This window comes from Bos indicus x Bos taurus, chromosome 10 (assembly GCF_003369695.1).
Source record: "Bos indicus x Bos taurus breed Angus x Brahman F1 hybrid chromosome 10, Bos_hybrid_MaternalHap_v2.0, whole genome shotgun sequence".
NCBI lineage: Eukaryota > Metazoa > Chordata > Mammalia > Artiodactyla > Bovidae > Bos > Bos indicus x Bos taurus.
This window is the reverse complement of record NC_040085.1, coordinates 36,583,021-36,598,021: the sequence shown is the minus strand read 5'-3', so window position 1 is coordinate 36,598,021 and position 15,001 is coordinate 36,583,021. Positions and strand designations below refer to the sequence as shown.

The 15,001-nt window shown below is 36.4% G+C and overlaps 1 protein-coding gene across 3 annotated transcripts in view; it reads right to left on the bottom strand.

The window, feature by feature from the left end:
- Positions 1-15,001, bottom strand: part of KLHDC1 (kelch domain containing 1) — a 40,326-nt gene that overhangs the window by 7,217 nt on the left and 18,108 nt on the right. For all 3 annotated transcript variants that reach the window (XM_027553688.1, XM_027553689.1, XM_027553690.1), the window contains 5 exons: positions 12,715-12,798; positions 12,184-12,242; positions 5,839-5,951; positions 4,299-4,371; positions 245-329 (listed from right to left, as the gene is read on the bottom strand). In XM_027553688.1, the coding sequence (XP_027409489.1) occupies positions 245-329; positions 4,299-4,371; positions 5,839-5,951; positions 12,184-12,242; positions 12,715-12,798 (414 nt within the window). The remainder of the gene's footprint in view (positions 1-244; positions 330-4,298; positions 4,372-5,838; positions 5,952-12,183; positions 12,243-12,714; positions 12,799-15,001) is intronic.

Here is a 15,001-nt window from a genome sequence, read left to right as displayed (position 1 = left end):
TCTTTTTAAAGCTCTTCTTAATAACTTGACTAATGTTAATAGACCTATTTTGATTTATCAACTCCAAATATCCTGAAATGCTTCACAAAAGTCACTCATTCTGGAGATTAATCATACAACGGTGTAACATTTTGTGCCCTTCCATATTTTTCAATGTGAGAATATCAATAATCTTTTTGAACAGCCATTTAGCTTCAATAAAACAATTACTCAGAGAAAATATTTAGATATGAAAATTTCTTACTGTATCCAAGGAAAGTAAATCATCTTTGCTCCCGCCAAATACCATTATTTCATTTTCTTTTCCCAAACAGGCTGTGTGCCATAACCTGTGATTGAAAATTATAAACAGTGACATACTATCAAGGAAGAAGCTGTACATCACATATAAATCAATTTTAAAGTGAACACTCTAAAACTGAATCTATTTCAAAAGAGGCATGATTGAACGTAAGCCTGTGCCATATCCTCAAAGAGGTTAGATTTTAAAGATTCCTCTGGAATCATTAGAGACTTAAGTTCTAGGTTTCATTAAATCACATTATTTCAATGAAAGAGATGACTCCCAATAACTCTTTCATATTATATCCTTCAACTTTTTTCTAACCTCTTTATCTCATAAATAGTATCACAAAATAAAACAATTTTAAAAAGAACTGACCAGCCTATTCCATAAACAGTTTTCTTATTGCTATCTGCCATGGCGCTATTCTCATCATTCTCTTTACATTGTCACATTAATCACTTTGGGTACAGAATACCATAACATGTTCCTCATTTGTCTGTCTCTAATCTCTTCCAGCTACATAGAGCTGATAAATAATATATTTCAAATATTTATTGTTTTTAAACATGGATATTTCCTGATCAGGAAGCATCTGTGCCATTGTTCTTAGCCTAAAATTTATGATCAACAGCTATTTCTTTTTCTGATAAATTGTAATTCCTTTCTTTTCACAAATGACCCCTCCCTCCAACTTCAGCCAAGTTCATTCATTTGTGTCCCCTAAGAGAAAAGCTTATATCTCTTTCTAGGCTTTGGTTCACCCTGTATCTTAGGTTTAGAATGAGAAGTCATTCTCTCAGAGCCTAAAAACAGGCTCAAAATCCCCAGGAAGCATTCCAAAGACCACCCAAATTGGCTCTGTTACCCTCCCTGCTCAGCACCTTTCAACATTTATGTGCTTATTTTATAATATCTTAACTTACATTTGAAGACAAACTGCTCTATCTACTACTTCAATTGTTTGATGTAATTTGTTTTCTAACCCCCAACAAAAACTCTATAAAGTCTTTAAGGTCAAAAATGGCCCCAGTAGTGTGCCCCATGGGTAAAGCCAGTGGTGCCTGTCAACTCCATGTTCAATGATATGTTGGCCACAGTGGAAATCAGCAAATTAGGATTTTTTTTGGTTTTGTTTTTCTTGGAGAGCAGTTGTTAACTATGTACCAGCACACCACTGGAATTTGGGTAATCTAATTTTATGTTCTCCTTAAAAATGCTTAATAAGGTTTTCTGCATCCAGTAGGTGCTCAAAAACTTCTGACTAACAAAAGCAAACACAAAATATGAGCATCATTAACTCAATACACAAATTATTTCAGAAAGAGCTAGAGCATCTAATGTTGTTTTGGAAATGGCTTGATAGCTCATATTCATGTATGATTTCATATTATTTACCAAAAGCAATGTTACGTTTTTATAAAATTCAATGTTGCTGGGGGTCTAACTCTCAGAAAACAGTACACATAATTTCTCACTTTTAGAAAATAAATGAAAAGTTTCACAAAGTCATTACTTTGTTTCTGAGAGTAATTGATTGCTTTCCTTAACAGACCAAATTGCTGAAGCAACAGATGCCTCCCAACATGTCTTTTATTACCACACAACTATTTTTAGTACATTAATTCTTTTTATTTAATTTCCACAAGTGCAAACAGTGGGATTGTGTACAATTTGTTAAAATAGTTTTCTCAAACAATCATGACACGTTTAAGGACTAATGCACTTGGAACTCAGAACAGAACTGAGTCATTAGAAATTCTGTTTGGGAAATACTCTGCCCAATTCTCCAACTTGTATGTTAGAATATAAATTGTATAGATCTTCAGCAACACGCAGATTATGTTGTAGGATTGGGGACAGGGTTTTGAGGAGGGACTGAGCAAAGGAGACAGCCCTCACAGGAAGGAACAGCTTAATTTTGAGAAGAGAAAGCCATGTGTAACCTTGGCAATACTCATGGGATCCAACAGTGCTCAAGGCTCTACATAGCAACTCTTTACTGGACATCTTTTACAGAAACAGAAAAGGGACCTTGCTGATAGCCACCTATATAGATGATCTGATATGATTACATAGATGGCTATTAAGCATAGTTTATCTAAAGTGAGACCTAGTGAAGAGTGTGCTAGACTGTAGGACAGTGGTTCTCAACCAGGGTCAATTTTGCCCCCAAGGGGACATCTGACAATATCTGGAGATATTTGATTGTTATAATACCAGGTATGTGTGGCAAGAGGGAGTGGGCACAACACCACTGGCATCTATTATATAAAGGCCAGAGATGCTTCTAAATATCCTAAAATGCACAGGACACCCCTAACAACAAAGAATAATTTGGTCCAAAATGTCAGTAATAACAAAGTTAAGAAACCTTTCTGTAGCATTACAAGAGGAGGATTAGGCAGCTTACCTTTCAGATTATAACTTGGAAAAGTTTGCACAAAATACATTTTGATGTTAAGTACATTCTTACTTTCATAAAAACAATTAGTATATATACACTTATGTATGTTCTCCTTACAATAAACTGTATCCCACCTGTTCTCCTCCTCACCTTGTAACCTGAAGATAGATCTGCCTCTGTCTTATCTGCCTGAGGGGAACTCTGGCCTGGACTTCATCATCTCGGAATACTGGAAAGCCTTTCCTGCCTTGATTTTGGTGACATCTAGCTTGCAACCTGATGTTTTTTCTATAGACTGATAGTTTCTGTCCTCTCACAGCTGCTCTAAACTTATCACCTAAACATTCTAATAAAGCATATGATTTACATGACACATCAGTTGAGTTCAAAGAAATCTCTTCACATAGCTCAGTTCTAACTAGTATTTTACTGATAACAGTTGTATGGCTCTAATTACTCATTAAGGATTTAAATATTAAACAGGAGCAATGAAAAATTAAACACATTCTTACTACCACTGTGGTCTATAAGTAATGCATTCACACAGACAACTGGAAGAGAACTAAGAGCTCATCTAGTCCAACTCCCTCATTTCATAGATGAAGAAATTGATGCTCAGCTTCTTCAAAGTGACTTTCCCAAGCCAAAAAACTAAGTGTTAGCTGAGCAAGGACTAGAACATTGGGTTCCTGGATTTTAATATAAAACTCTTCAAATTAAACAATATATTTCAAAAGACCCAGAATTGCTAATACATTCCACTGAATTTTTATATATAAGAATATAATAATCACATATGAAGTTATGATAAGCTCTAAATGTATTGTGCATATTAATATATACACAATGTATATATATTTTCTCAGGCCTTTTTCTCAAGTATGTTACTTGTTATTTCTTAAATTTCTGAAATACATAACATTAGGTTATGCATTAATATATCATTAATTAGCTTCACATTAATATAAATAATCTAGTAAAAAATTCTGGAATACATGACATGAAAAGGAAAAAAACTACTTGAATCTCCTATGAATATATCTTCATTACATTCAATCAAATTAGAAAAAATAAGAATTACAATATGAATGTGATTTTCTTTGCAGTCTAATAATGGTATATTTTTCTACAATTTTTTACTCTATAATATACCACAAGTAACTAATACATTTTCAAGAAATTTACATTAATGAGTACATCAGTTAATAAAATAATAATCTGTCATCTACTTGATAAACATGAAAGCAACTTCCTCATTAAATTTCTATAAACCACTTCAAAACCCAACTACTAATAAAGCCAACCTCATTTTCATCTACTTATTAAAAATATTAACATTATATGAGACTTTCAATTTCTTAGCCTTTTCATATTTATCAGGCAAGATTATGCAGTTAGCTAAAAGAGTAATACTTTCAAATATACAAATATGGATAGAAACTGAATATATCCTTTCTCCTATCTATTATTTGGGTAATATGAAGTTTATTTGAAATATATCCTTCCAAATGGTTTCTTGCTTTAATGACAAACACTATAAATTTACTGCTATATTTTAATACTTTAAAATTCTTAACTATTTCAATATTTGCCAACTTTTGGACTTACCTGGGTTTTGTTTTAGGTAAATGTGTAAGCTGTTTCCAACAATTTGTTATGACATTATGAATCCAACCATCACCTGCAATATTATGACAGTTTAAAATTTAAGATCAGGTCTTTGGGATAAAATTTTAATTTTTTGCCCCAAATTTATCATGCTACATTTATATGACTATCTTTTGTGTGTGTGCATATTTTATCATAAAAATTCTCAGACATGGACAAAAGTCAGGTGAACATGACAATGAACTTTCACATAACCCAGATTCAACAACTACTGAGATTTTGCCGCATGTGCTCCATTTATCTCTTTTTGTTATTCTTGCTGCTGAATTATTCTAAAGCAAATCCTAGCTCTCTTATTACTTTCCCCATACATAGTTCAGTGAGCATCACTAAAAAAAAAACACAACAAAAAACTGGACATTTTGTAAACAGCCACAATGCTGTTATCATTTAACCACAATGCTACAGTCACAGCCAAGAAAGCTACAAGTGGTTTTTTGGGATCATCTGATACCCACGTGACTGTATCTTAAGCTGAATCTCTAAGGTAAGAAACTGACTGGACTAGGAGTTTGAACTATGACAAAAACCAGCATATAGGGATCTGAAGCACTAGAGCTCATGAAGATATATTAAATAAACCCTAGTGTAATGGGTAAATGTTAATTTTTTTCTTCCAGTTTTATTATTGAGATATAAGTGACACACAATACTGTATCTAAGATGTATCGATGTTAGTTTTTAAATTAGATTCCCTCTTTTAATTAAAAAACCCACAAATTAGACAAGTATAAAAATCTACAAAAACTGGCTGCTCCTCCAACCAGCATCTGAAGTTTCCTGGCCAGCAGACTGCCAGGTACACAGCTGATGCTCAAGAGAAATTTTTGTTGGAAAACAAGTAATTGTTTTTACAGCCTATATAAAAGGTCTTAATGGTATATAAAGTATCTTAAGGAAACTGTCTCTAGCTATACAAAACTCTGAAGTAAATTACAAAACACTTAATATGTCAAACTAAGTGAATAATTCTTGGTCATTTGTCTATCTTGATGCCACAATTTTTACTGCTGAAGAAAAACTGGGATACAAACTCACAGCCGCTGAAATCAGTAGTGTCAGGAGTTAAAAATACTCTAGCTAAGCACTTTCTTTATACTTCTGGAACAAAAAAAGAAGCAACTGGCATTCCCATCTTGCTTTTCAGAGCCTTCTGGGAAAGGCTCTTCTTCTAATCCCTATTCTAGACTACAGCGTAAGCATCTGGATCAAAAATTAGGAGGACACAAAATCACAGAATACTATAGTTGAAAGGGGCTTTAATTCCCCTAAGTTCAACTACTTCCTTTCCCTACACCCAGGTAACAGGAGACCCTAAAGAGAGGTAAGGGTACAAAAGCAAAGGGGCCTTCTAATTCTTGATGTGACCACATAGTTGGGGATAAAGGTAAACTATAAAATCAGAAAAAAGATACCATAGTATCAAATACAATCAGGTAAAAAGAATAAGATATTAATTGTAGGCTAAACTTCAGCTTACTTAATGGAATATTGTCTGCACTTAGTCCACCAAACAGGAAAAGCGTATCATCAGCTATTGGTGTTAAAGTATGCCATGACCGATGTTTAGGGTTTTCTCCATTAATAGGAATCCTGTGGTGAGGGAAAAAGAAGAAAAGTCTAGTCAAAATAAAAGGTTTTTGATCATCTCAGATCTCAAAAGAAAAAACTGCCCTTTCCAGTTTAAAAAAATTTGATTCTACTAATCCCACCAACAAGAATATTTTAAAACATTCTTAAATTCTTAGACAAATTTACGCAATTTCTTTCCTTGTAACGTCCATCCCTCTTGGCCACAGAATACAGACTGAAAATTTAAAAAGTTAATTCCTAGTTATTCACAATGCATACTGAGCATCATTCCTACAGCAACCGAGCTGGATCCTGTGGGCCTCCTAGGCACAAAAGCCTTTCTGTGTCCCCTTCCCTGAGTTCGAAAAGGCAGGTTCAGTTCGGCTCAGTCGTGTCCCACTCTTTGCTACTCCATGAATCACAGCATGCCAGGCCTCCCTGTCCATCACCGACTCCCGGAATTTACTCAAACTCATGTCCATTGAGTCGGTGATGCCATCCAGCCATCTCATCCTCTGTCGTCTCCTTCTCCTCCTGCCCCCAATCCCTCCCAGCATCAGAGTCTTTTCCAATGAGTCAACTCTTCGCATGAGGTGGCCAAAGTACTGGAGTTTCAGCTTCAGCATCATTCCTTCCAAAGAAATCCCAGGGCTGATCTCCTTCACAATGGACTGGTTGGATCTCCTTGCAGTCCAAGGGACTCTCAAGAGTCTTCTCCAACAACACAGTTCAAAAGCATCAATTCTTCGGCGCTCAGCCTTCTTCACAGTCCAACTCTCACATCCATACATGACCACAGGAAAAACCATAGCCTTGACTAGACGAACCTTTCTTGGCAAAGTAATGTCTCTGCTTTTTAATATGCTATCTAGGTTGGTCATAACTTTCCTTCCAAGGAGTAAGCGTCTTTTAATTTCATGGCTGTAGTCACCATCTGTAGTGATTTTGGAGCCCAGAAAAATAAAGTCTGACACTGTTTCCACTGTTTCCCCATCTATTTCCCATGAAGTGGTGGGACTGGATGCCATGATCTTCATTTTCTGAATGTTGAGCTTTAAGCCAACTTTTTCACTCTCCTCTTTCACTTTCATCAAGAGGCTTTTGAGTTCCTCTTCACTTTCTGCCATAAGGGTGGTGTCATCTGTATATCTGAGGTTATTGATATTTCTCCTGGCAATCTTGATTCCAACTTGTGTTTCTCCCAGTCCAGCGTTTCTCATGATGTACTCTGCATATAAGTTATATAAACAGGGTGACAATATACAGCCTTGACGAACTCCTTTTCCTATTTGGAACCACTCTGTTGTTCCATGTCCAGTTCTAACTGTTGCTTCCTGACCTGCATACAAATTTCTCAAGAGGTAGATCAGGTGGTCTGGGATTCCCATCTCTTTAAGAATTTTCTACAGTTTATTGTGATCCACACAGTCAAAGGCTTTGGCATAGTCAATAAAGCAGAAATAGATGTTTTTCTGGAACTCTCTTGCTTTTTCCATGATCCAGCAGATGTTGGCAATTTGATCTCTGGTTCCTCTGCCTTTTCTAAAACCAGCTTGAACATCAGGAAGTTCATGGTTCACATATTACTGAAGCCTGGCTTGGAGAATTTTGAGCATTACTTTACTAGCATGTGAGATGAGTGCAATTGTGCGGTAGTTTGAGCATTCTTTGGCATTGCCTTTCTTAGGGACTGGAATGAAAACTGACCTTTTCCAGTCCTGTGGCCACTGCTGAGTTTTCCAAATTTGCTGGCATATTGAGTGCATCACTTTCACAGCATCATCTTTCAGATATGGAATAGCTCAACTGGAATTCCATCACCTCCACTAGCTTTGTTCATAGTGATGCTTTCTAAGGCCCACTTGACTTCACATTCCAGGATGTCTGGCTCTAGGCCAGTGATCACACCATCGTGATTATCTGGGTCCTGAAGATCTTTTTTGTACAGTTCTTCCGTGTATTCTTGCCATCTCTTCTTAATATCTTCTGCTTCTGTTAGGTCCATACCATTTCTGTCCTTTATAGAGCTCATCTTTGCATGAAATATTCCTTTGGTATCTCTGATTTTCTTGAAGAGATCCCTAGTCTTTCCCATTCTGTTATTTTCCTCTATGTCTTTGCATTGATCGCTGAAGAAGGCTTATCTCTTCTTGCTATTCTTTGGAACTCTGCACTCAGATGTTTATATCTTTCCTTTTCTCCTTTGCTTTTTTGCTTCTCTTCTTTTCACAGCTATTTGTAAGGCCTCCCCAGACAGCCATTTTGCTTTTTTGCATGTCTTTTTCTTGGGGATGGTCTTGATCCCTATCTCCTGTACAATGTCACGAACCTCATTCCATAGTTCATCAGGCCCTCTATCTATCAGATCTAGGCCCTTAAATCTATTTCTCACTTCCACTGTATAATCATAAGGGATTTGATTTAGGTCATACCTGAATGGTCTAGTGGTTTTCCCTACTTCCTTCAATTTCAGTCTGAATTTGGCAATAAGGAGTTCATGGTGTGAGCCACAGTCAGCTCCTGGTCTTGTTTTTGCTGACTGTATAGAGCTTCTCCATCTTTGGCTGCTGGAGTCCCCCAAAATGAAGTTTGACACTGTTTCCACTGTTTCCCCATCCATTTCCCATGAAACGATGGGACCAGATGCCATGATCTTAGTTTTCTGAATGTTGAGCTTTAAGCCAACTTTTTCACTCTCCACTTTCACTTTCATCAAGAGGCTTTTGAGTTTCTCTTCACTTTCTGCCATAAGGGTGGTGTCATCTGCATATCTGAGGTTATTGATATTTCTCACATCTTGATTCCAGCTTGTGCTTCATCCAGCCCAGCATTTCTCATGATGTACTCTGCATAGAAGTTTAATAAGCAGGGTGACAATATACAGCCTTGACGTACTCCTTTTCCTATTTGGAACCAGTCTGTTGTTCCATGTCGAGTTCTAACTATTGCTTCCTCATCTGCATACAGGTTTCTCAAGAGGCAGGTCAGGTGGTCTGGGATTCCCATCTCTTTCAGAATTTTCCACAGTTTGTTGTGATCCACACAGTCAAAGGCTTTGGCATAGTCAAGAAAGCAGAAATAGATGTTTTTCTGGAACTCTCTTGCTTTTTCCATGATCCAGAGGATGTAGGCAATTTGATCTCTGGTTCCTCTGCCTTTTCTAAAACCAGGGCAGGTTGAAACAGTTGCTAATCAGGGAAAGGAGGGGGTGTAGAAACAAGGGAAGAGTAGTGAGGAATCAAAAGTGCATTCTTGGGGCAGGGTCCTGGTTCCCGCCTCAAGGGATGTAGCACTGAAACCCTCACCAAATGGAAGATGTTAACTACTGGATGAAGCATTCATCATGGCAGAGAAGGTCACAGTTGGCCCGTCATCATCTGACATCTCTGGACTGAAGGGATGTGGACCTTGCACAAACCCTGATCCTTATCAGCAGCCCTGTTCCTGGACTGTAAGAGTCCTCACAAGCTCCCTTGGGGGGGGACCCACAGTTTTGAGGGCATTAGCCCACTGTGGGCCCCTTTGCCTGACAAAGCAATAGAGCTATTCCTTTTTACTTCACCCAAAACTCTATCTTTGAGATTTAATTCACTGTCAGTGTACAGAGGCCAGATTCGGCTTCCCTGTTGGTAAATCAGTAAAAACTTCTTTAGGTTTTCAATGTAATTATTTTCATGTCTATCATTTTTGACTGTTGTTTCATGTTTAATTTTGTATTTTCAGCTGACTACGGGATTTTGTTGTTTTTGACTTTGGTCTTTTTATTATGGAATTTCCTGAAAATACTAGCTACTCTAACTGCAAAATAAAAGCATGCAAGTCATTCCAGATCCAGGATAAACCTCTAAAGATTTCAAACAAATATTGTCATATTCTTAAAATAAAAACATAAGCACAAGGACTTCCTGGTGCATAGAACACAGGTTCAAACCTTGGTCAGGGAACTAAGATCCATTGAGGCCCCAAAAAAACCACACAAAAAGACCATAAGTGCAAAAGTTTAAGTAATTTAGGAAGTGAGAATAACATGGGCCTGTGGTAGAAGATGTAATTTGTTTTTTCCAAAATGGACATGTTTTTACTGCTTTTATAACTATTAAAAAATATTTGGGTTAGAAAATGTTCAACCACAAAATTATTTTTTATAAAGGAGAGTTCTGTAATCCTGTTCTCCAGCAATAAGAAATCATAATTTGGTATATATCTTTCCTGACTTTTAAGCACATTTAAACATATTTATTAAAAATATACAAATAGGATCACATATTCTGTTCTGTAAATTTTTTCACTCAATTAGTATGTTGCAGAATATTTCCATGAAGCATAGTTTCCTTTGGTAATGGAAGCATGGCAGTTCACTGGGCAAATGTATCATGATTTAACAGACCCCACTTATGGACATGAGGGTTGATGTCATGTTTTTGCTTTTATAAATAATGTTGCCATAAACATCTTTGTTGTGTATGCACACACATATACACATATGTGCACACATATAAACACCTGTCCAATTTTTGTCTTAGGAGGAATTTTGGATCAAAGTAGAAATTCCATATTTTAAACACATTGCCAGATCACCTTCCAGAAAACTGTACAAATTTAAACACCCACTAATTGTGTTGTTACAACCTAGGATACACTGGTCATTTGTAATTATTCTTCCTGGTAAGTGAAAATTATTATTTTTATTTCAAGTTCTTTAATAATTTATGAAGTTGAACATTTAAAAAATAATTTATAAATATTTGTATTTCTTCTATGAGTTGCTCATTCACGTTCCTTGTTCAGTTTTACTGTATTGTCTTTTTTTTACTGATTTTCTGAGTTCTTGTGAATCACAGCCCTTGCTGTTAGAATTACTGTAAATATTACTTCTAGTTTGCTTTTTGCTTGCATTTTCCAACTTGCCTCTTAACTTTTTATGGTATATATTTCTACACAGAAATATTTAATTTCTACACAGAAACATTAATTCTTAAGTGGTCTTATCAGTCTTTTCATTTATGAATTTTGGGTTTATATCATCTTTAGAAAAGCTTTTTCCGCGCCAAGATTTTAAAGATAAATTGTTATATTTCCTTCTAGTACTTCTGTGGTTTCATTTTTTAATAGTATTTGTACTTTGGCATAATGTGTTGGCTTGAAGCTCAACATTCAGAAACTAAGATCATGGCATCTGGTCCCATCACTTCATGGGAAATAGATGGGGAAACAGTGGCTGACTTTGAGGGGCTCCAAAATCACTGCAGATGGTGATTGCAGCCATGACATTAAAAGATGCTTACTCCTTAGAAGGAAAGTTATGACCAACCTAGACAGCATATTAAAAAGCAGAGACATTACTTTGCCAACAAAGGTCCATCTAGTCAAGGCTATGGTTTTTCCAGTGGTCATGTATGGATGTGAGAGTTGGACTGTGAAGAAAGCTGAGTGCTGAAGAATTGATGCTTTTGAATTGTGTTGTTGGAGAAGACTCTTGAGAGTCCCTTGGACTTCAAGGAGATCCAACCAGTCCATCCTAAAGGAGATCAGTCCTGGGTGTTCATTGGAAGGATGATGCTGAGGCTGAAATTCCAATACTTTGGCCACCTCACGCAAAGAGTTGACTCATTGGAAAAGACTCTGATGCTGGGAGAGCTTGGGGGCAGGAGGAGAAGGGGATGACAGAGGATGAGATGGCTAGATGGTATCACCGACTTGATGGACATGAGTTTGGGTAAACTCCTAGAGTTGGTGATAGACAGGGAGGCCTGGCATGCTGCGATTCACAGGGTCGCAAAGAGTCGGACACGATTGAGCGACTGAAATGAACTGATGGCTCTGATTCTATCTCATTATGTGAACAGCTGAATTGATAGCTAAATATATTATTCTATTTCTAAATATATATTAGGAGCAATAAAATCTGATTTTGACTCGATTATTTGTTTGTTATCTGACTCCATTAAAACTTCATTATTTCTTAAAGACCCTTAAGAATTTGTAATATAAAACCAGTAATTTCAAAAAAAACCCAGTACTTTCACATAATCAATTTTTAACTGTTAGTGTTCTCATGTTTTAGGTAGCCTGATTAAAGAACAAAATCTATATTTATATCTATATATTCCTTGCTTAGGCAAACAATCAGAAGGGGAAGAAAACATCTGTTCAGTTTTACAGACCCAAATTTGGATTATAGCATGCATGTGCAGACACACACAGACACAGAAATACCTATCGGTTAAAACAATACTTAGAATTTCGAACTTACCTTCCAGACCAGGTCCAGGTATCTAAGTTTAGGTAGTGCAAATCATTCATCCTAGTTTGCTAAAATAAAAATGTATGAAATTGGTGTTTTACATATTTAATGGACTTAAATTTTGGCTTTAAAATAAAGTCATATTAAAAATAGATCAACTCTATTTTACTTAATATCAGAAGTTTACATATTGGGAAACAATGCTAAGCATTAATAAAATCAGCATAGAGCTACCAAATTAATGTGTCAAGGGAGAAAGGAAAAAATGAGTATAAACTAGTAAGATTTAGATAATAAGAGGTAAAGTTTTTCTGATAAATCACTTAAGTGAAGGATTCTCCCCATTAAAATATGATTTATAATCATCTGTGATTACTCAGATACGGTCTGTTCAGGTAATAAGAGATTTTTAGAAATTATTATTGAATGGTATTTTAATCTCCAGACTATCTGAATGTTCAGCTATTCCACAAAATCAAAGGATAAATTTTTATAGGAAACATCAAACAAAAAAAGACCATTTCCATAAAAAACACTAACCAAAACACGTCCGCCAAAGATATAGCCCTTATTTCCAAGAACTGCACACGTATGCGCGGCTCGTGGCTGTGGTGGAATGCCACCCTGCAAGCAGAGATCAGAAAACATAGCACAAAGGCTTAAAACATCTGTAAGTTACATTCCTATGCTCAGTATGCAAAATACTTGCTGCTAAGTTACAATTATGTATGTAACTTAATTAAAAACCCTAATGCAAAAGTTTGTTCAAGGTAGTAAGCAATTATAGACAAATACTACTCTTAAGGAATTAATTCACTCAGATGTTTACTTTTTTTTAATGTTTTCCTTAAATACCTGACACTATTTGGCAGCATGAGATTTCACATTAATTTTAGCTCAAAATGTAAAGATTTAAAAATTAAATTTAAAGACATTCTCTTTGTCTCTCTGACACACCCCACCCCTTCTTTCCTCTCTTTTCTCTCTCTCTCACACACACACATACACAGAGTTAATAATATGAATGAGCAGTACACAGAGTGGTAATCTCAGAGACTCTAATAAAAAATTAAATCTGTCCCTGGAGACTCTTGGTGCTTCAAATTCCACAATAAGAACTTTACTCTTGGCTTAAGCCAGTGTTTTATCTCTTACTAAAACTCTTGGCATTAACTGATAATACACCTTTATCCTTTACTTTGAATAAATATAGCAGATCTGTTCTTCAGAGAAGTTTTAGATTGGTGGGAAAAAAGTATAATGAGTAGATGAATGAATAAAATATAAATAATATTCTGCATAATTTCCACATGTTCATGATGAGTACTTTTCTGTTTGTATTTTTCATTCCAAATTCTGAAGGAACCCAGTATTTTCAGCTCGTTGGCTACCAAATGTGGGCATATAAAATTTAATCTCTGCATCAAAGATCATAACTTTCTACACTTTTCAGGTTTACTTGAGTAACTATAAGGTCAACATGGTAAGAAATAATTCTGATATTGCCTATATGTGTGTGTTAGTTGCTCAGTTATGTCTTGACTCTGCAACCACATCGACTATACCTCACCAGGCTCCAAAGTCCATGGGATTCTCCAAGGCAAGAATACTGGAGTGGGTGGCCATGTCCTTCTCCAGGGGATCTTCCTGACCAAGAGATCGAACCTGGGTCTCCTGCATTGCAGGCAGATTCTTTACCATCTGAGCCACCAGGGAAGCCCCATTACCTATATAAGACTTTTAAATAAATGAGAGGGAACCATTTGTGTTGCGGTTCCCAATACTTTAAGCAAAACAAGTTTTAGTAGGCAGTCTCTGATGTGAAATTTTAGAAAAATTCTTTTACTACATACATGTTCATTATGAAATAAATGTTGACTTTCTCCTTTTTTATTTATGAAATACATTTAATAGCCAATCAAAGCTTCTGAATAAACTGGGTTCATATCAGTCCAAACAAAAGAAAGTAATGGCATTTGCATTACTATGTGAATGTGTAAACTGTGCAAACGATGCACGGTGCTTATTAAGTTGTTTGAAATACTCAAAATCACACAGTTCTGTTCTCATAGGGTTAAGCATCCTGTGTAGGAAAACTCTTTCCACCTTCCACTTTATGGATGACACACTATGTGTGTGCTAAGTCGCTTCAGTCATGTCTGACTCTGACTCTCTGTGATCCTATGGGCTGTAGCCCACCAGGCTCCTCTGTCCATGGAATTCTCCAGGCAAGAACACTGGAGTGGGTTGCCATGCCATCCTCCAGGGGATCTTCCTGACCTAGGGATCGAACCTGGGTCTCTGGCATTGCAGGCAGATTCTTTAAGTATTAATAACCAATGCATCTCCTCCATTGGCAGGTGGGTCCTTTACCACTAGGGTCACCTGGGAAGCCTATGTCACACTCTATGGCTTATCTAAAAGTACACAGCTCTTTCATGACACAATTAGAATGCAAATCCAATTTCTTCAACTTCAAAACAAGTAACTGTTATACTGTACCAAGTTACCTTGCACTTTGATGCAGGTATTTAGGAACAATGAATTAATTTAAGCAAGTCTCTAGAAAATAAAACAGATTCTAGCTGCAACCATATCAGAAAAACTTTCAGATAGAATATAAACAATGTAAGAGTTCTTTGTTGGAGTACATTTGTTGGAGAAGACTCTTGAGAGTCCCCTGGACTGCAAGGAGATCCAACCAGTCCATCCTAAAGGAAATCAGTCCTGAATATTCACTGGAAGGACTGATGCTGAAACTGAAGCTCCAATACTTTGGCCACCTGATGCAAAGCACAGATTCATTGGAAAAGACTCTGATGCTGGG